General features: G+C 34.2%; 4 protein-coding genes across 4 annotated transcripts; 2 read left to right on the top strand and 2 right to left on the bottom strand.

Moving 5' to 3' along the window:
- Positions 1 to 736: 736 nt before the first annotated feature.
- LOC100803682 (probable inactive ATP-dependent zinc metalloprotease FTSHI 2, chloroplastic) lies at positions 737 to 7,487 on the bottom strand. Its single transcript, XM_003543581.4, has 11 exons — positions 5,992 to 7,487; positions 5,530 to 5,702; positions 5,132 to 5,233; positions 4,873 to 5,037; positions 4,596 to 4,736; positions 3,444 to 3,602; positions 2,567 to 2,652; positions 2,243 to 2,321; positions 1,573 to 1,695; positions 1,325 to 1,381; positions 737 to 1,206 (listed from the first exon to the last, which is right to left on the bottom strand). The coding sequence occupies exons 1-11, from the start codon at positions 7,349 to 7,351 to the stop codon at positions 988 to 990; spliced, it is 2,664 nt and encodes an 887-aa protein (XP_003543629.1). The 5' UTR covers positions 7,352 to 7,487; the 3' UTR covers positions 737 to 987.
- A 657-nt stretch (positions 7,488 to 8,144) lies between these two features.
- On the bottom strand, positions 8,145 to 13,084 carry LOC100803145 (nuclear pore complex protein NUP35). Its single transcript, XM_003543580.5, has 4 exons — positions 12,871 to 13,084; positions 11,529 to 12,136; positions 8,880 to 8,991; positions 8,145 to 8,648 (listed from the first exon to the last, which is right to left on the bottom strand). The coding sequence occupies exons 2-4, from the start codon at positions 12,104 to 12,106 to the stop codon at positions 8,343 to 8,345; spliced, it is 996 nt and encodes a 331-aa protein (XP_003543628.1). The 5' UTR covers positions 12,107 to 12,136; positions 12,871 to 13,084; the 3' UTR covers positions 8,145 to 8,342.
- Positions 13,085 to 17,685: 4,601 nt separating this feature from the next.
- On the top strand, positions 17,686 to 18,499 carry LOC100783355 (uncharacterized). Its single transcript, XM_003542040.4, has one exon. It carries the CDS (start codon positions 17,814 to 17,816, stop codon positions 18,393 to 18,395), a length of 582 nt encoding a protein of 193 aa, XP_003542088.1. The 5' UTR covers positions 17,686 to 17,813; the 3' UTR covers positions 18,396 to 18,499.
- A 3,255-nt stretch (positions 18,500 to 21,754) lies between these two features.
- On the top strand, positions 21,755 to 22,694 carry LOC100802625 (uncharacterized). Its single transcript, XM_003543579.5, has one exon. The coding sequence runs from the start codon at positions 21,875 to 21,877 to the stop codon at positions 22,448 to 22,450; it is 576 nt and encodes a 191-aa protein (XP_003543627.3). The 5' UTR covers positions 21,755 to 21,874; the 3' UTR covers positions 22,451 to 22,694.
- Positions 22,695 to 24,833: the final 2,139 nt, after the last annotated feature.

The following is a 24,833-nucleotide window of genomic DNA, read 5'->3' as shown; positions in this document are numbered from 1 at the left end:
TTAATTTCGCATTTGTATTTTACCGGCTTATTTTCGGGTGATAAAACATGGTTTTAGCATAATAATCAGATTCAATGGTTTAACCGTTGAACCATTTTTATATTTTTAATATTATATAATATTTTAAGTAATAAAATATTTATACTTGTAAAAAAATCAAGATCTAAAGAATTGTAAATTAACATAAATGACTAAATTATATGTGTTATTAATAAAAATTAATAATAGAAGATAAAATAATTGATTCAAATTTAAAATACCTAAATTAAGTATTTTTACTTATCTTAAAAAAATAGATTAAATAAAAACAAAAAATAAAATAAAACTTAAAAAAATTAAGAAGACCAATTGAATTCCGATTCTGTGTCAATTCAACTCTGATTTTCACTACTCTAATTTTCACTAATTGATTATTTATCGGTTCTCACCAGTTCTAAAATATTCCAATTTTTAAGAGTGTCCGAATCGATCACCAAGCTAATTTCCACGGTTGGTTGAACCAATTAGTCCGATCCAATTTTCAAAACATTGATAACAACATATTCCGTAAAAAAAAAACCCTCATTTTCATATAATCATTTTAATAAATTTAAATAGGAAAAAATCACACCAAGGATTTTTTTTTTAAAGAAAACCAAGGATGTGGTTAGGTAGTTATTTTTGTTGCTAGTTCACTATTATGACAATAAAGGCATAATCAGAAATCCGGAGAGATTAGAGGTACTTAAAACAATAGTTCAGGAATGTCTAGATCTACACTTGGCTTTAATTCAGGCTGTAACTTGGCTTTCCACCCAAACGTAGGAAAACAAAATATACATGTCCCCCTCACGGGCTAGCAAAGGCTACCTACCTAAAGACTCGACAAATTATGGCCATACTCCGTAGAGTTGTGGTAAAGAATATAATGCATGAATAAGGTACATGAAATCAGCATATAGTAGAAATATTCCCCAAAATTGGTGGGGCATTTGCCCCTGCAATTTGTTATGCGTGGCTACTCAAACTAGTTGTTTCCTTTCCACTATCGATCAATTTTTGGAATTCTCTACACTTAGCAACTCGTATGTCAAGTATGCTGAGAGGCATTGGTTTTAGGAAGCCGTGCAACTCTACTAGACGGACGAACTCTTGTTTGGTTAAGCTTTTCTTCTCAACAAGCTCATTCACCAAAGCATCCATCAGCGTTCTATTTTGCTCGAGGATCTGACGTGCAAAACAAAGTTGTGACAATAAAGAGTTATGCAAAATAAGATTGAGACTTTGTTACTAAATCAAGAGAGCATAAAGTTTTTTAATCCATCTTCTTTCCATTCTTACATACCTCTTTTGCACGTTCATAACACGAGTTGACAATCCGCATTGCTTCCGAATCAATTTCCTGACAATGAAATATAATGTAGTCATAAGTTGGCCAGATGTTATCATTGCCAAAAATAAGGGCAAGTCATAGTAGAAAACATTGGGCTACATTCCTTACACTCTTTTATTCGAGATACTTTACAAGGAATTCTTGTTTCAACTTATAATAAGAAACATCATAAGAAAACAAAGTTGAGACAGAATTCATACATTAATTCGGTCTGACACCCAGAAATTGGACATTCCGTGATACTTCTCAGAAAGCCCACCAAGAACAAATGTCCTTGCTGCAGACCTAGCATTGTCTGCAGTTTCAGCCCATATCGTACTCAACTGAAAGATTGCAAATTAAGTTAAAATATTTCTACATGTCCAAAACTGTATCCATAATCTGACAAGCAGATAAAAAGGACGCACAAAAGTAAACATTTGACATAGATAACTTGTGTACACAATAGTACTGATATAAAAACTATAATTTACAATGGAACAACAAATAATCAATAAATCATAATGAACAAAATCAATAAAGAACTTAGAAAAAAGCCATTTCTCATTCTCTCTGGCCGTATAGGAAATCGGAAGTCCATATATTGTTTTTTTTTATTTTCCTTCTGATCTCTCTAGCAGATTTTATGGACGTGTGTTTGTAATCCCACTCATAGAAATCCAAAATGTCCCTAGAAAAATCATATTCATGCCATTCATTTAGGCTAGTTAGTTAACAAATATCTTAAAACGTATGTGCACAAAGTTATAAACAAATTTTGTTCATTGCATTATTTGTTTGTCCTGCTACTGTGTTTACATTTAGCTTTACAATTACAATAGAGTGAGGAAGTTTGTAGAAACTAGAAAGCATGTAAAACTATTCTATTACCTGACCACTCCCAAACCAAAGTTCATCAGCTGCACGGGGAGCTAGTTGAACAGTAATATGATCAAGAAGGGATTGACGTCTGCACGACATTAGCAATTTAAAATTAAGAGGAAAATAATATGGGAGGCACTAAAAACAGTTTTGTAATCCAATTTGATCAAGCACATAATTTAAATCAAATGCATAAATGCAGGCAGCATAGAGCCTGTGCAAACATTATCATCAATTAATGCTAAATAATAAACAGACAAGAATTTCATTCGGAGAGCATTCTCCAATAACTATATTTTTTAAGGAGTAAAGGTTTAATTGAAGAATCCATACGTGAGCATTCCTTGATTAAATTTGACTGAATCCATCTTCACCCGAACATAACCCAATTCCCTACCAGCTCTAGGAGCAATTGTGACCTACATCAAAGCAACAAAAAGCTAAAACATCACATTTCTTGTCAGCAACAGTCAGACAACGAATATTCATAGAACAAACTAAAGAGAAAATATTATTTTTATGTGAATAAACCCAATAACAAGTAGATTTTAAAAAGAAATAGAGCAAAAACCAAACTCTGAAGGTCAACTTCCTTAAGTGCATGAATTTTAATGTCTACTCTAGAGCACTGAGGATGCATACAGATAACCAGACAAGAGGACAACCTTGAATTTTGCAATCCATTGTTCTTAGATGCAGCTATATTCCATTCAATTTAACAGTCAATTATGTTTTGGCTACATATTCTTTACAGCATTGCATTTATGATGTTATATTTCCAGCTTCAAATATCATCCATATGTACCACATTATATGATTCAAACACAAATGGCATGGCACGGTATAATATTTACAGAAATAGGAATAGAAAAGGCAGGAAAGACAATTATTTTTAAGAAGTAGTGCAAGCAGAATCTTGTTTGTTTCCTTTTCCCCTCAACTTGGTTTCTTTCAAATTGACTTCAAGCTTAGTTATATTATTTTGGCTAATTTTTGGCATCTAATATGTTCAGAAATAATTAGCAAGAAATATTGCATGCAGATGGGATTTGCAAATGACAACATTCGCAAGAACTATTCAAGAGAAAAATATTTTTAGAGTATTCTACAAATAATACAATTCAATTCTAACAGATTTCCTCGTTTCAGACATGAGAGAAATGAGAATATCGCCAACCAAAAAACAAAATGGATAATGTAAAGCCCATACAAACTCTATATTTTTAAGATCAGGAAAGTTCACAGCCACAACAGCCATTGCAGCTTCATTTATAGCTACTTGTTTCCATGTCTCAGTGCTTCTTTCCTTTCTATCTAGCATTCCTCTTTCTTCCATTTGTGCAGCTTGCAATAAGTCATCAGTAGTAATCTGCAATAGTGAAAAGAAGAAATAAAGAGCTGCCAGCTACCATGTTACTGCAACGAGTAAATCCTTTTCTTATTATTTCCTCCTTTGATCTCTATCCCCCTTTTTTGCATCCTTTAAGAGACTTCTTATTGAGGAGACTCGACTCGAGACACAGAAATTGTTCTTATGCTTTAAGAGTTACAAAGTACCATGAATATATTATTCAATGAAGCATGCATGCCCTTATAGTCAGATAAATACTTTTAGATTAAATTACTCATTTGGTCTTTATAGTTTCACAATTTGTATCTTTTAGTCCTCTTATAGTTTAAAAGTGATTTTTTTAGTCCCTATAATTTAAAAGTGGTCTTTTTATATAGTTTGTATTTCAATTCTCTTTTAGTCCCTATAGTTTGAAAGTGATTTTTTTAATTTCTATAATTTGTGTTTTAATTATCTTTTAGTCCTTACTGCAAAAATAAATATAAAAATAATTAGCTACAAATTAATTATAAATTATCAACTATTTTTTTATTACAAATTATCTTACGATAAATTAGTTACGAATTACTTGCTAATATTTTTGTAGTTAATTGTAATTGATAATATTACTCATGTTTTGATGGTGAGGACTAAAAGGAAATTAAAATATAAAATATAGGAACTAAAAAGAACACTTTCAAACTATAGGGACTAAAAGGGAATTAAAATACAAAGTATAAGGACTAAAAAAATCACTTTCAAACTACAGGGACTAAAAGAGAATTAAACTGTAAACTATAAGGACTAAAAAAATCACTTTAAAACTATAATGACTAAAAGGTACAAATGATGAAACTATAGGGATCAAATGAATAGTTAAACCATACTTTTATTTGCATGCTTAATTTTGGAAAATGCTAAGGAGATTGAATGTGTCATGTCATACATGATGCAGAAAACAATATATCAATTTCCTATAAAGAAATACCTGAACAATAACTATCTGGAAATATTGTATATCAAAGCTATTACCTCAGTCCTTGAATCACGCATCATATTGATGGCAGCAACCTCAATTATGTTTGCCAGCTCTGCACCTACCATTCCATCAGTCATACTAGCAACAGCCATGTAATCCACATCTTCAGCCATTGGCTTTTTACGAGCATGGACCTATGACAACAGGGGAAAATTGAATAGGCAAACTACTTAATGTGCCATTAGTAACAAATCAACAACTATGAATTCAGTAAAAGAATAACCAAATCCTAAATGCTGCATGCAGGTGAAATATTACAGAAGCTGCTACCTTTAGAATTTCTATGCGGCCAATAAGACCGGGTTTGGGGATATATATTTTCCGATCAAACCTGCCAGGTCTCACAAGTGCAGGATCCAGAATGTCTGGTCGGTTTGTGGATGCAATAGTGATCACCTCTCCCCTGCCTTCAAATCCATCTAAGGACACCAGGAGCTGGAGCATTCAGTCAATAGGAAACATCAACCAATATATACACAAAATTTTACTTATGAAAAGCAGTTGGGAAGTTCAGCACTGCCAGCTTAACCTGATTAAGAGTAGCATCACGTTCCTGTCCACCTGAACCTTTAATCAAGCCACGCTCCCTTCCAACAGCATCCAGCTCGTCAATGAAGACAACAGATGGGGCCTGAAAAATATAATACAAAAATAGTGGCCGATTAGAAGCAAACACTGACTGAAGCTGGAGAAATAGGTAAATTTCAAGAGACGACAACAAAATGCAGTAATAAAAAAGAAAGGACTCCAATCAGCTTGAAACAAATATAATGAGGAATAACAGGATGTGTCAAGGTTACATACTAATTGACAAAATAAATTATTTTAGTGGAAATCAGTTGCAAAAACCAAACTCTCATAATTTGACTTTAAACAAATAAGAAAAATTGTGAGAGAACAGTGGAAAAGCTAAAAAATATCACATACATTTTCCCTGGCTTCTTGGTAAAGTGCTCGGACACGAGAAGCCCCTACACCGACATATATTTCCACAAACTGTGAAGCGGAAATAGAGAAGAAATTAACCCCTGCCTCACCAGCCACTGCCTTTGCCAGCAATGTCTTTCCCACTCCAGGAGGGCCACAAAGAAGTATGCCACCTAGTGAAGTGACCAATTTACATTTCAACCTTTAGTAAGTCAAGTGTAAAACAATGCAAAATCAAATGTTTCTTGCTTTCCTTATTTTTTATCAGATAAATGAAATAAATACTATGCAAATACAACAAGTTAATCAAATATTTATCTAGGTGCAACATTGGCAAAATGCCAGAGCTGGTTCCTGAAAACTGTCCTTTAAAATTTCATAAGTTTTAAGATTTCCTGAAGGCCAAGTTAGTTCATTCAAATTGTTCTGTTAAAAGTTTATGAAAGTTGAGGTGAATGAGACCTGGTATTTTCACTCCCCTCCTTCGGTACATCTCTCCGTGAGTAAAGAACTTGACAATCTCCTCAAGTTCAAGCCGAATTTTACCCAGCCCAGCAACATCACTAAACTTCACATCCACACCTCTCTCTAGATACTGAGGAAGCCTCTTGTTCTGTGCTCTCCTCACACGCGCTCCCGATTTCATAAACTGCTTGGCCATTTTCAAATAAGCATTCTCCTCCCCTTTCCCCTGCTCACCCTCCTCATCATCACCTTCAATTCCCTCCATCTCCCTCTCCAACTCCCTCATCTTCCTCCTCTCCTCAGCCTCGGCCCTCTCAATCTTGAGCCTGTCCTCGTAGTCCTTCTTCTGCTTCCTATAACTAAGCACCACAGTCCTGTAAAAAATGTAGAAGAAAAGCACCCCAAGTGCATTGGCCACATTGCTATTATTTGCCAAATCAGACCAGAAATACGCCATTCTCTCGTTTCGGTCACTCGCCTGGCGCAAGGATTCCTTATACTTCCTCTTCCTGATCTCCCTCTTCTTCCTCCTCTCCTCCTCCTTCTTCCGAGCCCTCGTGTTCCTCTCCATGGTCTCCCTCTCTTCCCTCGACTTCCTTAGCTCCTCTTCCTTCTCCCTCTGCAACTGCATCCTCATTTCCCTATACTCCGCCGCTTTCTTGGACTCCTTCTTGGGCTTTGTTTGCCTCTCTTCAAAAACGTAAGTAATGAATTTCTGCACAAAAGGGGGCACCCAAATGTTTGCCAACAGAGAGGTAGGCAACTCTGGACTCTTGATGGGTGGCGTGTACGCATTCACACACACTGAATCAATCTTCAACTCATCCCATGAATCCCAAAACTTGCTATGGCTCTCAAGCGAGGGCAACACTGTCCTCAACACTCTCGAATCGTCCAAAACTACAAGAACTGCTTCGCCACGTTGCCTCAATTTCGCGGAATTAGGTTTAATTATGTGCTTCAGCTTCCCGCTCTTCTTCAGTTCGATAATTTCGCTGTAGGGAAGGCGATCGGAGACCACGGGAAGGCCACTTGTCCATGTTTTTAGCTCCTCCGGCGAAAGACCTTCGGCTTTTTTGGCTGATTGTTTTTTCGGTGACCGTTTCTTTACCTTCCTGGTGGCGGCGGCGGCAGCGGCAGCGGGTTGAGGGAGGGAGGCAGAGATGACAGTGAGGGTTACGGAGAGTTTGAGGAAGTCGAAGCGGTTGTCGTTTGGGGTTTTGTCATTGTCGTCGTCATTGTCAGGTTTTGGGGTTTGAATTCGCGAGGAAATGGAAGGGTAATAACGGGGTTTGGGAAGTCTTTTGTATTTAGGGTTTAAGGAAGGAGGAAAACGAAGGAAGCAATGTGAAGCCATGGAATGTTGAGTGTTGTTACATTCTCATTCTCTTCGTCGCTGAAGCCATTGCTTAGAGGACCTCAAGCTTCCCCCTCTTCGTTGTTTTCGGATAAATAGTTCGTAAACTAATAAGTCATAATTAATTAAAAACAAAATTGAGTAAAATATGTTTGACTTCCCATAAAATTAATAGCAAAAATTTTATGAAATTAAAATTAATATTTTTTAAATTTTATAAAATCTTAAACATAAATTACTCAAACAAATATTTTAGACATTAATTAATAATCGTTTATTTTTTAAAACAAAATTTATAGATTATTTAGACAATAATTAAAAATAGGATACAGAAAGCTAAAAACATTTTCACGTGGCAAGAAAAAAAAAAACATGAATATGAAAGAATTAACTTTTTTTTTGAAAAAAAATGCAGGGTGATGCAGTCATGAAAAAAATATCATTCTAATTTCTATCTCATGTTTATTAAATTTTTTAATTATAAAATCAAGGGTTCAGATTTCATGAAGTTGAAAAAGCAACCGCAGGGATTAGTTTGAAGGAAATGGCTGAGGCTCAAAGCAGTCGGCATGAGAATGGTAAAGTTGGTAATTCGACAAGTAGGGACATTTTCTACATGCGTCACGATTAATTTGCCTAGATTTGCACGAGATCAACTGCATAAGTTAAACGTCATTATGCACTCATCCAAAATCTCAAGTGCCATGGCAATGATCAGATTTACATCCACATGAAGTTATATACTATTTATGTTCTCATTTCTCAAAACATAGGCTAATGAGTACTGTTCTTCTATACTATAACCATCCATAAGATTGATATATTAAAATGCCATATATTCTGACAATTGAGATCCATAGAGTAAACATTCCAACTCAATTCAATGAACAAGACATGCCGAACACTTCAAAAAGTATGAATAATCGAGAGAATAAAATCATTGCTTACAACAAACAGAAAGATATTAGTTTGATTCAGCAGAACAGCTAATTTAGACTCCAAACATCAAGTCCATGATCTTGGACACCAATGATTTTGTTGGGGAAGCAATGGTTCCTCCAGTCTGCCGTGCAGTTGAGTTGCCATTCTGCAGATAGTAAGGTCGAGAAGGAGCTTTCAATGTGCTCACTTCTGAGTTTCTGGCAGAGGCTAGAGGTAACGGCATAAATCCCTGATTCTTAAGCCTTTCATTTAAAGCTTGGCGTTGCATGGGATCCAACAGTTTCACACCAACAATTAGTACTCCATTAATTTGCATTCCATTCTTGTTGAGAGCTTTATGGGCATCAGATCGATTCTGTATTAAAAATAAATTTGTTAATTGGTGTACAGGCAAACACCAAGTTGGTTAGCAAACAATAGAAAAATCACTTTCAACAAGAGTATTGCAAGGTTTGAAAAACGGTATTAGGTCCTGATATATCTATAAAATAGAAACAAGTACTATCGACTCTTGAATTAAAATATATCTATTGCTTTATAAATAAAAAATTAATCAATATATTCATGCAAGCAAAAGATTGCAAACCTGATACAAAATGTGCACCCAGTTAGCATCTCTAGGACCAGGAACATGTTTCAAAATTTCACCGCATTTTTCAAACTCCCTTAACACCATGTTAGTATCACCGGGGGAAAATCTGCACAGAAAGAACATTGTTAGAAGAATGTATAATGGTATATAAAAAATACAATGTTTAACTCTATAATATCCATATGATCTAAGAAAAAGTTCTTTTTTCACAGATTTGTTTAGCAAACAGTGAAAACACAAAATACCATTTTTCACTATTCCACATATAATTTTTTGTTACCCCCTTGGCAACAATCAACAATGTCGCGTGTCAAACTCTTATGAGTTGTTTTTAAACCAAAAATCCACACCACTCTTCACATTAAAACACAGTTCGCGTACTTCTATGAATTTGCCACAAACACTCTTAATTATTGTTGATCCGCTATATAATCAGGATTCTCAAAAAACTCATAATTTTTTATCTCCCAAGAACTTACTGAAAATATCATACTAAGAGGAATTCTTTCTATTACACAAAACTGGGAATCTAACCCAGAAATTACAGAATCAGAAATGGAAAATAGCAATCACTAGGATAGCTCTTTGTGGTGCTAACTTCCTCACTGCCTAAAGGCCTGATAACTGCTTAATAAATGTTGTTTTTGATAATAAAAATAGAGTTAAAATATCTTTAAAAATAATTATTTAGCAGTTATCCATGCTTAATTGGTAGGAATTGATGGTTTTCTGTTTACGGCTTGCAGATATAAAAATTGGAGGGATTAAAAGCAAAAAGATGCAGAAAATGTGAAAAAAGATGAAGATTTCAACATCAGGCTCAGCCCAAGACGCGCACTAAGCGCAAAAACAGGCACCTGCACTAAGCGAGAAGAGCACGCTAAAAGGAGTCAAGTCAAAAGAAAAAGACACACCGAGTCTCAGAGCACTTTCATACCTACCTAAAGCTTGAGAACTCTTCCTTAGGGAATTCTCTTCTCTCTCTCATCATTTTTTCTATTCCCTCCATTTCAGTGTACAACCCTCGATAGCCATGAGAGGCTAAACCCCTAGTTAGGGCCTGACAGGCCTAAAAAGCCAAAGAGATGTATGATGTACTCCATATTTATTAATGCATATATTTTCTATCCTATTGTCTTTTCTTATTTATATTTTCATGCATTACTCATCTTTACATTATATTAGGGGTTAGATGCTCGACAGAGGGTAACTCTTAATAAAAATATAAAAAAGATATGCATGCATTAGTTTTATGGGTTAAACGCTCGACAGAGGATAATTTCTAATAGAACTAAAAGGAAAAGATATCATAATGAAATCATTGCTAGACATAGAGTGATAACATTATGCCCATGCATTAAAGCACACATCTAGAATCAAGGCTTCATGTCTTTTATCTATTGAATCTTTGCAAAAGCATTTGGGAGGTAGATAGGTAAAATAGGCTTGTCATCGTGAGACATCATGGACAAGTAAATGAATAGATATGGGTAGGATAAATTCACCTAATTGATAAAGAAAAATCTAAAAATCATGCATCCTAGGCAAGTAAGGCATGCTAGGTCCTAACATCCTTATTCTATTGAATTCTCTAATCAACTATTTTGCTCTCCATTATTTTTTCGCTATAATTATTTGTTATTATTTACTGTTCTTTTACTTATCTTAACCTCTTCTCTTACAAATTGAAAATTATACAATAAAAGTACAAAACAAAATCACTGTGGAATTCAACACTCGGATTTCTAAATTTTACTACTTAGACATTTGATACACTTGCCAACGAGTTAACAAGGCCTCAATTCCTCCTTTGGTCTACCCTCCCCCTCTCTCCTTGTAATAATTTTCACTAACAAAATTCACACCTTCCTTGGTCCTCTCTACCACATTGGGATTCTCATGTGAATTTTCCCTTCATCCTCCACCATACTGTCCACATGGTCATCTGGTGCCTAACGCCCATTACTCCTATATGCCTATCACATACAAATGTGGCAATCCATTTGCAGCCTTTCAGAGAATTATCAATAGTTTTCCACAAGATATCCATAAATTAAACTTCCTAAATGCAGTAGTTTAACCCTCATTGAGAAAGGTTAAACCAACAAGCTGCTGGTAACTCTCTCTTGGCTATCACAGGATTTTTCATTTTATCACTAACAATTCCGAAAATAATAATAAGAAGCCTCTCCTAAAATCAAGTCCTATGTTGGAAGACAGAACAGTTATAATTAAATAAACTAATAACCAGTGAAATATTACAAATTTGCATAGTAAACACTTTTTCCTTTACTAATATGCACAATTATGCAAGATGAATTTAGTCAGAAATAGCTGTACATTTGTTCTTACTTCTTACATTGCCCCACAGTCTTTCCATTTGGAATAAGCTCTTGTTATGCTTTAGGAAACATGGATTTGCTCTCAAGTGTTTGGACTTTGGGGAACTTCTCTTGATTTTTTAGGAGTAAGGAAGCAAAAATCTACGCTGATATTTTATTCACACTTTTCTAGGTATGATTGTAGTAAAATGTGCAGAATTCAAAGGACAACTGTTTATAATTAGATTAGATTTGTAATGGTCATTGCTTGCATTATTCAACAATAGACAAACATAAATGCTAAAGCAGGGTTAAGACATACCCATACACAGTTACCCATTCTTCCTCATTGAGATTCCCTGCTGGCAAAGAATTTCTTTGAACCTCAGGCCTTGCCACTTCCAGCGGTGGAGGAAGAGTTATCAGAGCACCAGGCTGAACCACACCCTCAACTGGCGAACTTCTTCCCTTCTCATCTTGTTCCCCAACACTCTTTGCAGTTGTAGGTGACCACCAACTCAAACCCGGCGAGCCCTGTTGGTTTTGTTGTACCCCTCTCAAAGCATAAGATGTGCTGGCCTCAGATTTGCTTTTCAGTGGAGTTGAAAACTCCTTATTTGAAGTTTGGATGGGAGTTCTAGTGTCTGACTTAGCCTCAGGGGATATTTGATAATCTAGTATGCCTGATTCAGGAGAAAAATCGGATCTGTCTTCCAAGGTGAAAACAGGAGGCGGAGGAAGGTCTGAACTACCAAAGTTCTCACGCCATAGTGAAGATACTGCAGCTGCTTGACCTGGACTCGAAAATTTTCCTCTACGGGCAGAAACAGGTGAAGCCAAATCCTGGAAAAATAAAGAATGCCTGCTGGATCTTGGAGTTCTTTGCACTGTGGTGCTCATGTTATTTATTCAAGGGAACGGAATTACTACCTGCAAACAAGCAGGCAGAACAGATGCATGAAAACCAAATTGACTGAAAGAGCTGAGCTAAGACGAGTTGGTTCCTCAGTATTGACTATTGAGCAATGAGGAGATTTAACACAGCTAAACTCACGAAATGATTACAAAGTACTTACTAGGTAAAATATTGGCACATTTCAGAACCTAAAAAATTTATCTACTAATTCAATTTTTTATTTTCCCCAGCAACATAAACCAAACAAAAAAAGAGTAACAAAACAATGATTGACATTCCAACGTATTCGTGATTTATTGTGCATGTGCACATAATATCAACCATTTATTTTCTCATCAACAATTGAGATTACTTAATTTACCTCAGAGGAGCCTAATCCACGAAAATAAACAGGCAATCAGCAAATTGCACTGTTAATTCGTAAAAAAAAAACATTCAAAAAAATTATGAAATACGCATATAAACAGTCATTTCGCAAATTAAGATCTAGAAACAGAGCGAAATTCACAGAGAATTGAATAGAATTTGCCCCAATCCCAGCCAAAAAAAATCGAGGTCGAAGAACATGCCTATGAGCTAGGTGGAGCCGCGATTTGGGCATCTAGAAGCATCGATACAGCAATAATACTTGAAACTACACCAAACATATATAAACTACACCAAAGGGTTCGGAATTCCTCCTTGGGGAGCTGAAATTCAAACGGTATAGACTGTGCACGAGAAAAAGAGAAACAGACAGAGAGAGTACCTAATCCTGAAGGGTGGTATTAAATGTGATCGATTGGGATCACAGACGTTGAGTTGATTGAGATTGAAATTTTTTAGGTTTTAGAATTTTCCCTCCCAAACCAAAACGCTGAAGTTCGGCAAAGAGACCAGTGCCAATTCGCCGAAGGAGCAATGCAATTGTATTTTGTAATAACAAGTCCTATTTAAAATTTTCATTTCAAAACCCTAATTCTCTTTTTCTCTTCTTTTTTTTTTCTTATATATTTTTCCTTCTTGACGCGCCGTTTTAATTGCGAAACTCGTCAATTTTTTTAAAAATTTAAACCTTAATAGGATTTAATTTAAATTTGAAACACACGTTTTTATAATTTCAAACAATCATTATTTTTTATAATTAAAATTAATAATTATTTTTAAATGTTATCTAATTAGTTGAAATTTCAAAATATTTATATTACCAATACATTTAAATTAAATTAAATTAAACAGAATCAAAATTAAAAATACTATAAAATAAGAATGTAGAAGCACCGAGGTCTAAAAATTTACACTCAAGATACTTAATTGAAACGTCTTTTTCTTCAAAATTATCTAAAATATTTTTTAGTATCTCTTATTCAGACTCGCGGTTAGTCCGGGACATACTCAATGATAAAGATGTAAATAAATTAAATTATATGTGAGTTATTAGAGTTTGACTTGTTTTATGTTTGTTTAATTGATTAAACTTGAGCTTGAGATTGAGCTTAATTAGTTTTAAATGATTCAAATTCAAAGTATACAAGACAAGTCTACGTTAATTGCTTTGTAAATAATTCATTTATTTAAATTGATGATGAGGATCTTACCAATATTTGTAAGATTTAATTGCATTTTTTTGTCCTCAAAATATTACTTTCTTCTGAATTTTATTCCGATTTTTTTCCACACATTTTTTAGGCAAAGATTTTTTCCCACACATTTTGTCACTTATTTTTCATAGTGTTGTGAATTTTTTTGTCAAATAATTGTTATTTTCGTTAATTAACTGCTTACGTGATAACATTGACAGTTAACATGACAGTTTTGTTAACAGGTAACATGATACTTTGATGTAATGATAACACATCATTTGAAGATAAAATATGTAATGTTATGAAACATCAACACTTTGCTTGGAGAAAAGAAAGGGTACTACAACAGCAAAACCCCCCTCCATACCAGCGTAGAATTGCAGAAAAGATAAATAATATCCAAAATTTCCAAGGCATATATACACTCTTATGTTTTGGATTTACCCTATGCTTACATTTGGATGGATCATGTCTCTGTAACTCTGTTTATGGAAATGTTTCACATGCAGAGATTGTATCCAATGCAATTTTTACTTCCTACCTTACCCAACCAACTAGATAAACATTAGTTAATGATATGTTAAGTTGCATATTCACATTTAGTGAAACTTTTGGCTCCGACCGATATTTCAGGAAGAGCCTTATATTTCAGACACAGATGTTTGAGTGTATTAATTTTGTAGAAAGTATGAGTGTAGTGTTGTAGAGTGTCAGCCGCCAGAATTGTTGGCTCTCAGAGTTTGTGCTATGGTAGGGATTTTGTTCTCTCCCCTATGATTCACGTACTTTTTCTCTCTGCATACTCAGCTTCTCTTAAGTAAGAAAAAAAAAACGAAAATATATAGTAGCACTTTAAGTGCAGAATGCCTGAGATTTCTGATGAAAGGGTTCAAAGGATGTTCAATTATATGGGTTGTATTGTAGTACATTGCACAGATTTTTGTTTGTCTTTTGCCTATAGCATAGACCATTTTGTACTTGGTACCAATTATGCCTGTTAGATTTGCAAGTCAACTATTGATAATTCTAGTTATTTTATGAGTTGTGAATTATGCATATTTTTATTCTTTTACCTCAAAAGTATAACCTTAAAAGGAGTTTTTAATGTCCAGTTTGCAAGACAACTATTTATACTTCTGATTACTGTATCTTCTAATAGTCTGAAAGAATTTTAATTGAACTTGGCAGTTACAGGCATTGCTGGTGTTAATCACTTCAATAGGGCTTGACATACTGGAGACTACCTTAGTTGCTTTACAAGATACTCCGTATAACATTAGAGAAAATATTTGACGATCATGGCCGAAAGATTCTGTGCTCAGAGTTTCCCCCAAATGATTCAACAGGTATACAAATTAAACACGCACATTTTTTTTCTCTTATATAATTATGCTTCACTCTCCTGTTAATCCCCATGAAATAGTTCCTTTCCTCCTGCATTGGGAGTATGCCGAAAGTAGAGATAGCATCATTCTCAAGCTTTTTATATATATTGTCCTTTCTAATTATTTTCATTCTATTTTTGACAAGATCTCGTATGAAAGAGTAGTGGCTTGGAAAGTGTTGAATGAAGAGAAGAGAATGCTCATTGTATTTGCTTTATGTTTATGAACTAGTCTTTTGTTTGACGTATAGGATTCAAAATGTTGTTAGAGATGAATAATGAGACCTCTTTGTTGCTTGGTGTTTTGCTGGATTGCATGTAAAGACGACTAATATCGCTTATTTCCTTATTCAGCTTCGTTTTATGTGTGATGTACGTGGTAAGGGTGAACAACTGAACAAGAGATGAATGGAATGAGTTTATCTGTTATATCTCCAACAATCCAACTCAATTTTGACGGAGTCAAATCCAATCTCAACTCGAAATATACTATAGATAAGATGAGCTTAATTTGATTTTTTAATATATATATATATATATATATATATATATATATATATATATATATATATATATATATATATATATATAGATATATATATTAGCATTATGTATAGTTTATATGTAAAAAAAATAAAAAATTGAAATTAATGTATTTATAATATATATTTTAAAATAAAAATATTATTATAAATATAATCCTAGATTATAAAAATATTATTTATTAAATAAAATTTATTTTTAATACACGATAGTTAAAAAGAATGTATCCCTTTCTTAAAAACATGGAAGAAGCCTTGGGCTAATCTACATATTTGGGACACAATTTATAATTATGAAACAAACTTGGTTCTCACCAACTGACGCAATAATTTCTGCTATAAGATATTGAGGATTTTGCAAGGAGAAATATTTTTTATCAAAATGAAAAACTTGCCCCTCATTTTGGTTGCTTCGATGCAGCTTATTCAACAAAGTGGTTAAGGTGAAAATGCTATGCCGTTTAGCTAACAAATGAAATTAATGCTCTGATGTTCAGTTTTAAAAACAAGAAGAAAATATCAATATGGTATGAAATAGTTCCCAAATAATTTTAATTATGTAATCGCGGTTGATCTTAGCCAGTCTTTCTGTATGAAAAAATATTTGTTAATTAGGAGAGGTTTTGAAAAAAGTAATAAATAAATAATAATGATCACATACATGTATACTTAATTATCATTCACATAATTATATACAGTAAAATGATTCTTGAATGTATCTTTAAGTGTCTATATCTTGAGAGAAATAAAAAAAAGAAAAGAGAAATAGATGATTAATTTGACTTGTGACCGGCAGAATTTTATGTTTTTGACCTAGTTAAGGCTTAACGAGATTTTAACTAATTACTGTAACTGTATCAGTAAAATTAAATGTTATATTTTTAATAAATAATTCACTTTTTTATTTCTTAACGAATATCCTCGTTACTCATTTTTTTTAGAGAAATCCTCTTTACTCATTAGGAACTGATAATCAGTGGTTAATTTCCTTAATTTTTTTAATTACCGCAACTACATTTATGCGTTGTTGCATTTGCATTTAATATCTGTCATATTTATGTTTGAGGCGCATGAACCAATTCAGTACCTTTAATTTACAGCCAGACCCTATTTATCAGACACTGACTGCAACTTTATTTAGTTGATATCTTAATCGAACCGATTTCTATGGTTTTCCTTAAGCTCCTCGTGAAATAAAAAGTCAATGTTTGTGGAATAAGACTCGTGTGATTTTTTAACACAAAAGCAGAAACTAGTCTCTTTCCTCCTTCATGTAATTTTTTAACACAAAAGCAGAAAGTTTAGGCAAATATGTGAGGATTTACCATGCCAGCATGTGAATACCGCCCCACAAGCTGTACTGGTGCTTACCTCTACTTTATTTGATGACATCCAATCGTTTTGCTAAAAGCAACAACTTTTTATTAACGGCAACCAACTTTTTTATTGCATGGTTATATATATAGATACCAAAAGGGGGGGGTGAGTTTTTCTTCTTCTTTTTTTCCTATCAAGATTCATTTTGGCTATCATTCTACGGTTGGATAGAAAAAGTGAAAAACAACGTAGTTAAGTAGATAGCAAACTGGATATAGAATGTGTAGTTTATTTTTTAATGTTTCCTATTTTTGTAAGTATATGTCTTGTACATTTATACTCTTATCTTTCATGCACATTATCTTATTTATTAAGACAATTGAGAAAGGAAAAATATATGACAATAAAGGGCATATTTTCAGCTAAAGACAGAAATGGTGCACGTGAACCTTGCAGAATTTCAATACCATACCATATATTCTAGCAGCCACAACTACCAAGCGTGGAAGTTCACTTGAAAGTAAAATATGTGCGAGAGAAAAAATGGCACACATCTATCACATTGATATACATGCAATAATTACTTGATTGCATTTGTCATTAAATGATTTAGATCTTTCTCGAAAAAATCTAGCAAGTTCACGGACACTGAAACTGACATTTGCGTTTCTAAGATCCACACATGTTTACAATGTCAGATTCTCGGAAACAAGAAGAGCTACTATAAATAGGACTGTTCCTTCTAACTTGTTGAACAATTGTGGTACATGTGTATGTATATCAGTATCAATTCTTCTTAAACTCCATTTAGAAGAATCGATCGATCGAGTTCAAATATCTTTCTTAGATCATTCAGCAAATTACACCAGTAATTATAACTAGCAATATGGCACCACCCCATGGAAAGTCTTTGCCTAGCTCATTCTCTAAGTGCAACAACAACAACAGCGTTAGCATGTCGAAACCTCCAAGGCTCTCATCTGATCATCACATTCAAAGAACAATCTCAGACATGTCGTTTGAGCTAACCAAGGAAGGGATTGATTTGACGCTTCCACCAATAACTGAGGTTGTGGATGCCAAGTGTGAGTGCTGTGGGATGAGTGAGGAGTGCACGCCCGAATACATAGAGCGTGTGCGTGACAAGTTCTTGGGGAAGTGGGTGTGTGGGTTGTGTGCTGAGGCAGTGAAGGAAGAGTTGGAGAAAAATGGTGGGAAGAAGGAAGAGGCATTGAGTTCACACATGAGTGCATGTGTTAGGTTCAACAAATATGGAAGGGCTTTCCCAGTTCTGTTCCAAGCTGAGGCCATGAAAGAGATGCTCAAAAAGAACAAAATGGAAGGGAGAAGGGCCAAGTCCTTCAACCCAAGGGACAAAGGAGGATACTACAAAGGAGGGATTGCAAGGAGTTCAAGCTGCATTCCAGCAATTACAAGAGAGATGAATGGTCTCACATTCGCCAATTAAGTTCTTATTACTATAACCTATTAATTAATTAATTCCTATGTGAAGGGGACATGGTTTTGTATCTTTAATTAATTATTTACCTGTTCCCATAATTACTTTTTTTACTACTGACTAGTGACTGCTCCAAGTTTTAGGGGATGAACATGGCCCTATGTTCATGGAAAGAATTGAGACCCAAGTTACCTTCTCATGAGTCCAAGGTTTTTTGGGGGTCTCTCACCACATTCTTGTTTTTGGAAGTTGTTGGTCCATCTGACTCGACTTCTTGTCCAAGTTTTTTTTTTTTTTCTATTGGGAGGGTTATGGTTTGTTTTTGGTCAGTGGCTTTTCTTGTTTGAGTTATTCAATGTAATAATGTATTCTAGTATTTTCAATCTCATTCTGGAATAAAATTTACTTGATGCATTAATTTATAAGTAGCTTGTTTGATTCTGTGCCGTGTTAGATGTTAAGTGTGTTTAAACAGAAGTTACATTTCGTAACTTTTGCGTGATTTTATGTTTTCGAGGTGTGTCCAAACACGCGCTATAGCTTTGCCTCCCGTTTCAGAAACCTGGCCAAGAGAAATTCTGTGGCTTGGAAAGTAACCGAGACATTTTGTTAAAAAGAAAAAGAAAAACTCACCAGTTTGTCTAAAACTTGAAGAACGATTCAGATATAAAAGGAATAAATACATAATATGTATTTTAAACTAAAATCATTTACACACATAATATATACACTAAATTTAATTTATACTAAAATTATAATATACACTACTTAAATAAATATGTATGTTATTATTCTTTTATTTCGCTGTAGCACAATTACATTTGGGTATTTTGTATTTGATGTTTACGAAATACAGAATTGGGTATCCAGGCAATTATTGATAGGAAACATAAACGAAGAACGATATCGGTCATGATTTGTTTGTATAAATAATATGTATAATTTTAAAATGAAATCGAATTAGTTATCAACACAAACAAATTATAATAGTACTACACTCTAGGGCTATTGAAAAATTGCCTAACCAATAATCTTTATGCCACACAATAACACATATCTTGAAGGCTAGAATATACACGATTCAAAAGGATACAATCTAAATTGCGGCCATATGAAAAAGGGAAATAATAAACGTGAACAAATGAAAATGATTTAAAAAAGCAGAACGGTTACTTCTTCCGTTCACTAACTTGCTCATAGGCTCTATCTCTATGTACAAGGTCTCATCAAAATACTCGTGACGAAGATTAAGAAAGGTGTTGTAAAGTATCATTTCCGGAGTACCAATTAGCATTTGTAGAGAAAAGATACTTGATGTGATTTTGATTGCAATAGTGGACAATGTCAAAACAAATAGGGAGTGAGCATCTAAAGTCCTAGATTTAACAGTTATATACCATAGTAAATAAGAAAGATTACAAGGTATCTGAGAGAGGAGAATGGTTAGATAGGTGTTGAAGTTGGAGGTGGGAATGAGACAAGATTTGTTCGTTTTGAAAGAAAAAAAAAATGATGGAAGAGATTTCGGCATATGTCTATAATATAAAAATAATTGCTCTGACGTTTAGTGTTGGAGAGGGAATTCAAAGGGAGCATATAGGGTTAAAAATAATTGTCAGTGAAAGTGTGGCAGCACGAAGCCTGAGGCACCTTTACCGTAAAAGTAACAAAGAACATGCTCTGCAAACGGAGGTTGGAGTTGTCTCACCGGCAATCCAAACAAGCACTTATACTAGGTATATATGTACCTCCCAAAATTAAATTGTTTGGACATAAGGTAACTTTAGACCATTGCGCAAAAGCAACATCTATACTTAGAAGAAGGAGAGTTTTGCATCGGTCTGATATAGTCTTTGTGAAAGTTCAGTGTTAACGCATTTTCTTTTAATGCAACATTTTTGCAAAAAGCATGGATGGATTGCATTTCTTGGTGTGCAATTGATGCAACATTATTGAAACTGCTCAAATTCTCACTTCCTGCAATTCTCTGTTTTACTGGGATCAAGAGGCAGAGGTTTGCAACTTTATAGTCAGTAAGGTTAGCAAAAATAAAATAACATTTGAAATTTTCAATATATCACATTCAAAGTTAATGAAGTTAATCAATTTAAGGTCTTGGTCTTGGCTAATTCAAGGTGTACATAATTTATATATCCATTTATGAACTGGTACAACAATCTATATATGGAGTGTATAAAGGTTTCTTATATGAAGCAGTAAGTTAGATTGACATATATTGATGGTTTCATTCAATTAAAGACAATTTTGGTAGGTGGTAATGTGGCTGAATTCAAGCAAAATGGTAGGTGGCTTTAGTGAATTTCAAGCAAAATTCTGGTTGTTTTCATGCAACAAGAATTTCAAGCAAAATTCAGTTGGTTTATGCAATAAAATGGCGGTTATAGTGAATGTAGCTCATTTATTAATTTATTAATTATGTAGTAGGGTAGGTAAGGGTCTGTACTCAATATAGGAAGGGTAACCACTAAAAAGTAATTTTCGATAATGTATGGTTTATGGGTAAGAGTATGCAAGATACCGTCTTTTAAGTAGAATTTGAAATGGTAGTTTGTGGTTTAGGGAGCTATGTAAAAGTTTTTTTATTTTCCTTTATTTAAGACTTTTTTTTTTCCTTTCAAAAGGAACTTCATAATTAACCTTATACGAAGGGAGAAAAGAAAAATACGGAAATGAGGAAGACTAATCAAACCCACATGCGTCACAATTTAAGTCAATAAATTTGACTTTAGGAGGTGAAAATTTTATTTTGGGCATAATGGTCCGTGTCAACGTCATTTTCAATCATTTCAATTACATAATTAAAAGTCTATGATTGAAGTTAATAGCAATTAACTTAGAGTGGCTGTGCCTTTGGTTAACCCTAAAAATTTCTTATGATATAGTTTTTTAAAATCTCTTTTTAGCTCAAACAAAAAGGACTAAAGCTGACTGTTTTTTTTTATATTCAATTATCATTTTTTAAATTATATATTTTATGATTAATTTTTTCAAAGAACTTTTGAAGGAAATTGTGTTAGGTTGCACCACAAAATATGAAAAAGAAAAAGAAAACTCAATTGATAAAACTAATTCCTCCATATATAACATGCATGTAAATATTTCCCAGTTAATATTAAAGTCGTGGTTTCATGAAAGATATTTATGGTCCCAAAAAAAAAAAAAGATTGCAGCACGAAATCTGAAACGTGAGGAGTGGTCTAGTATGCATCGGAGGCTGCAGAGTCTGGCACTTTGGCTACCTAAATAAAGGTTCCACTTCAGTTCATACATAGTACTCCTTTCGTCCTCTCATAAAGCAAAAACAGCGCCTCCAATAATGTTAGGGTCAAAATATAATAAAGTAACACAGAATATGCATGCACCCAGCGGTCATTCTAATTCAACACGTTTTCCTTCTTCCCTCCCCCACTATATAATAAGACCACCCCCTCTTCCCCTCTTCACCTCTCTCTCAAATCGCAATAGAAATGGAAAGTAACGCACCAGTACTAGCAGAGAAAGTGTGGAGCATGGTACGTGTGCTGTTGTTCATGCTTCGAAAAGGCATATCAAAGGGGAAGCTAATGATGGATCTCAACATGATGCTCAAACGCCGCGGCAAGCTCGCCGGCAAAGCCATTGCCAATCTAATGTCCCACAACCACAACCACCGTGGGTCCCACAAGTCGCAACTTCGGTTCTCTGCTCCAAGGGAGTACGAGTTCAGCTGCAGCAACACTCCCCACAACTTGTTCCCCACAGCAGGGAAGCGCCACCGCCACTTCTTCGCCTGCGTCCACGCGCCTCCCACGCAGGACGACGACGTCGTGACGGTGAACGCAATGAAGGCAGTGTTGGAGATGCTCAACAACAACGACGTCGTTAAGGTTGAGGCGTCCCCTGCGCTGCCAGGGTTTGGACGGAGCCCTATTGTGAGGCAGCTTAGGGTTACGGACTCCCCATTCCCTCTGCGAGACTCCGACCATGACAACGACCACCAGGTCGATAAGGCGGCGGAAGAGTTCATAAAGAGGTTTTACAAGGACTTGAAGAAGCAGGATTAATTATTTATTTAATTAATTAAGCCTATGCCTATCTACCTTGTTTAATTGTCCATCTCTACGTTCCATATTCTCCCTTTGTTAATAACAAGTGTGATTATATTGTTGATTTACCAACGTTAGTTCACCATCATTTTTGGATATTTCCATGTTTTTGTTGTTGTCCCACTTCTGATTTAAGATGGGATTATGCATGTGTTGTGTTTAATTATTTCTTACATACAATAAAAGAGGAAAGTGCAGAGTATATATATGTTTAGATGAGTGATCCATATCGTTTTCTTTCTTACCCAACTATCACTTTTTCTTTGTCTAAGGCCTCAAGGGAGTAAGGAGTTGTCGATAGCCGTGCATGCTCATCTAAACGTCCTTTATGAAAAGCAGAATAATTGAAGGTAAGTGTAAGGTAAAACCAATAATGTGGTCAAAAAATAGAAACAGCATGCAGATTTTATTTTTTTTTAGAAAAAGTTTTGAGAAATTTTTTTGTGTTGGGAAGGTTAAAGGATAAGATTCTCGATCGCATTTTTAATTGAACTTATGAAATATACGAGTGAATGTCCGAATTTTGATATTATATATTCTGATTTCTTACAAAAAATGGAAACAATTATTAGAATCTGTCTTGGGTATCCTTCGTACTCCTTTTTGTACTAAAAAAGAATAAATTGAATCTATGGATTTAGAATTAAATATGAGTGAGCACTATCCTACTTGCCGAAGTTTGGGCTGAAATCAGGCTTGGTTTTCTCTCATTCTTGTCCTGATTTGTTATTTATCAATAATCACGCTTGATTTTCTCTTCTTTCACTAAGTTATTATATGATTTGAGATCATGTAGTTTTGATAATCCTTACACGACATATTATCATTTGTTTTACAAAAAAAAAAAGTTAATAACATGCATGTAATACAATATAGAGATTTATTGAGACCTCATAATTATTCTTAGACAAATTAAAGTAATAATTCCTGCTTGCTTTCTAATAATTAATATTATTACATATTTTAAATGGAATTTGCCTGTCTTATCTCTCTATATATCTGTAAGCTCCGGAGTACGTATATATATAGACGTTATTTGGTAACAAATTATTGCATTACATTTTTGTTCCAAAATTTTGAAAGACTTTGACCTATAGCATTTGGTGTGATTGGTGATCCCTGGTTTGGTTTGAAGTTAAATTGGCTTTTACAGCCACTCCCACTTCGTTGTCCTAGTGTCTTAATATGATTCCACTAACATGTCCAAGTTAAACTATTAATTATACCTGGTCCCTCCAAAATATTGTTGTCTTTCTCAACTTTTGCTTTTTCTGTCTCTCTCTTCCTCTAATTTCCTCTTTTTACAATTACATGCATTATCGAGTTATTCTAAGTTTTCTAAAATACCAATGTTTTTGTTGCTTAAGCTGGTTACTGGTTATGAAAGAAAGTGTTCTCGCCTCCATAGAGGAAGATGGCCCACACATAAAGAATAGGAGTATAGGACGACTAAATTGGAATTGTTTAACAAATAATCCTTTTGATGTTCCCATTACCACGTACGTACTTAAAGATATAGGATAATCAGAAAACATAGAATTATAGCATTAGAGTTTTTTAGATTAATATTTTGATTGATTTAGTATGGATAACTTAACCCCTGGCATTTCATCTCATATTTCAATAATTTGTAATACAAATAAAGTGAGGTGGCTGATTTGATTAATTTGTTGTTTCTTGCAGACAAAGATGGAACACTCAAAACAAGCGCTAGTAATTTTTTTTTAGCTTTTTCAAATCACAATGAAAGGTGGCAGTGCATAAAGCCAAAAGTTTAGGTGAAGTGTGTGCAGAAACTACTAAATTTAAGGATATGTAATAGATTCATTGTGAGACACGTGTACTTCTTAGAACTACTACCTCTGTCTTTTATTTTATTTTACATGTTTCACGTGTAATTAATTTACATGGTATCATAATCTTTTGTATTTGCATTATTTAATATTTATTGCTATATATTAGAATGGTAAAGAGAAAAAAACAATATAATTAGAAAAGGTTAATTAAAACAAAATATGGAAATTGAAGTTTTTTAATAATATATTGTGCTTCTATTCCTTTGCGTGCATCAATTAATAACCAATTAAACGTATATATAGTTTTCTACTTTTTAGCTGTCTACCAGCAATGTGTTGAGCACGAAACTGTACATTAATTTCTCTGGTTTTACCGTTTTAAACGTGAGCCCCCCTGCTTTTTGGTTCATAATAGCTCCCTTTATTTAGCACCATGGAAAAGCATGAATGAGATAGATAATGGAGTTAAAGTTTCACAGGTTGACCCCGACTCAAATTCCACATGACGAAAATCGATGTAGCCACGACTGATAATGCATGCCGTG

Source organism: Glycine max, chromosome 13 (assembly GCF_000004515.6).
Source record: "Glycine max cultivar Williams 82 chromosome 13, Glycine_max_v4.0, whole genome shotgun sequence".
NCBI classification, from domain to species: Eukaryota; Viridiplantae; Streptophyta; class Magnoliopsida; order Fabales; family Fabaceae; genus Glycine; species Glycine max.
Note: the sequence above shows the minus strand (reverse complement) of the source record. Positions and strands in the feature narration are given on the sequence as shown.

Bases quoted from the DNA above. Each gene is read 5' to 3' on its own strand.
- LOC100803682 (XM_003543581.4), bottom strand. From the start codon at position 7,351: ATGGCTTCACATTGCTTCCTTCGTTTTCCTCCTTCCTTAAACCCTAAA. The intron at 5,234-5,529 runs GTATGTGATATT...TATATTTTTCAG, and splicing joins ACCAAGAAGCCAGGGAAAAT to GCCCCATCTGTTGTCTTCAT. The intron at 1,207-1,324 runs GTATGTAAGAAT...TTTGCACGTCAG, and splicing joins GTTATGAACGTGCAAAAGAG to ATCCTCGAGCAAAATAGAAC.
- LOC100803145 (XM_003543580.5), bottom strand. From the start codon at position 12,106: ATGAGCACCACAGTGCAAAGAACTCCAAGATCCAGCAGGCATTCTTTA. The intron at 8,992-11,528 runs GTATGTCTTAAC...CTTTCTGTGCAG, and splicing joins GAATGGGTAACTGTGTATGG to ATTTTCCCCCGGTGATACTA. The intron at 8,649-8,879 runs GTTTGCAATCTT...TTTTTAATACAG, and splicing joins GGGTGCACATTTTGTATCAG to AATCGATCTGATGCCCATAA.
- LOC100783355 (XM_003542040.4), top strand. From the start codon at position 17,814: ATGGCACCACCCCATGGAAAGTCTTTGCCTAGCTCATTCTCTAAGTGC.
- LOC100802625 (XM_003543579.5), top strand. From the start codon at position 21,875: ATGGAAAGTAACGCACCAGTACTAGCAGAGAAAGTGTGGAGCATGGTA.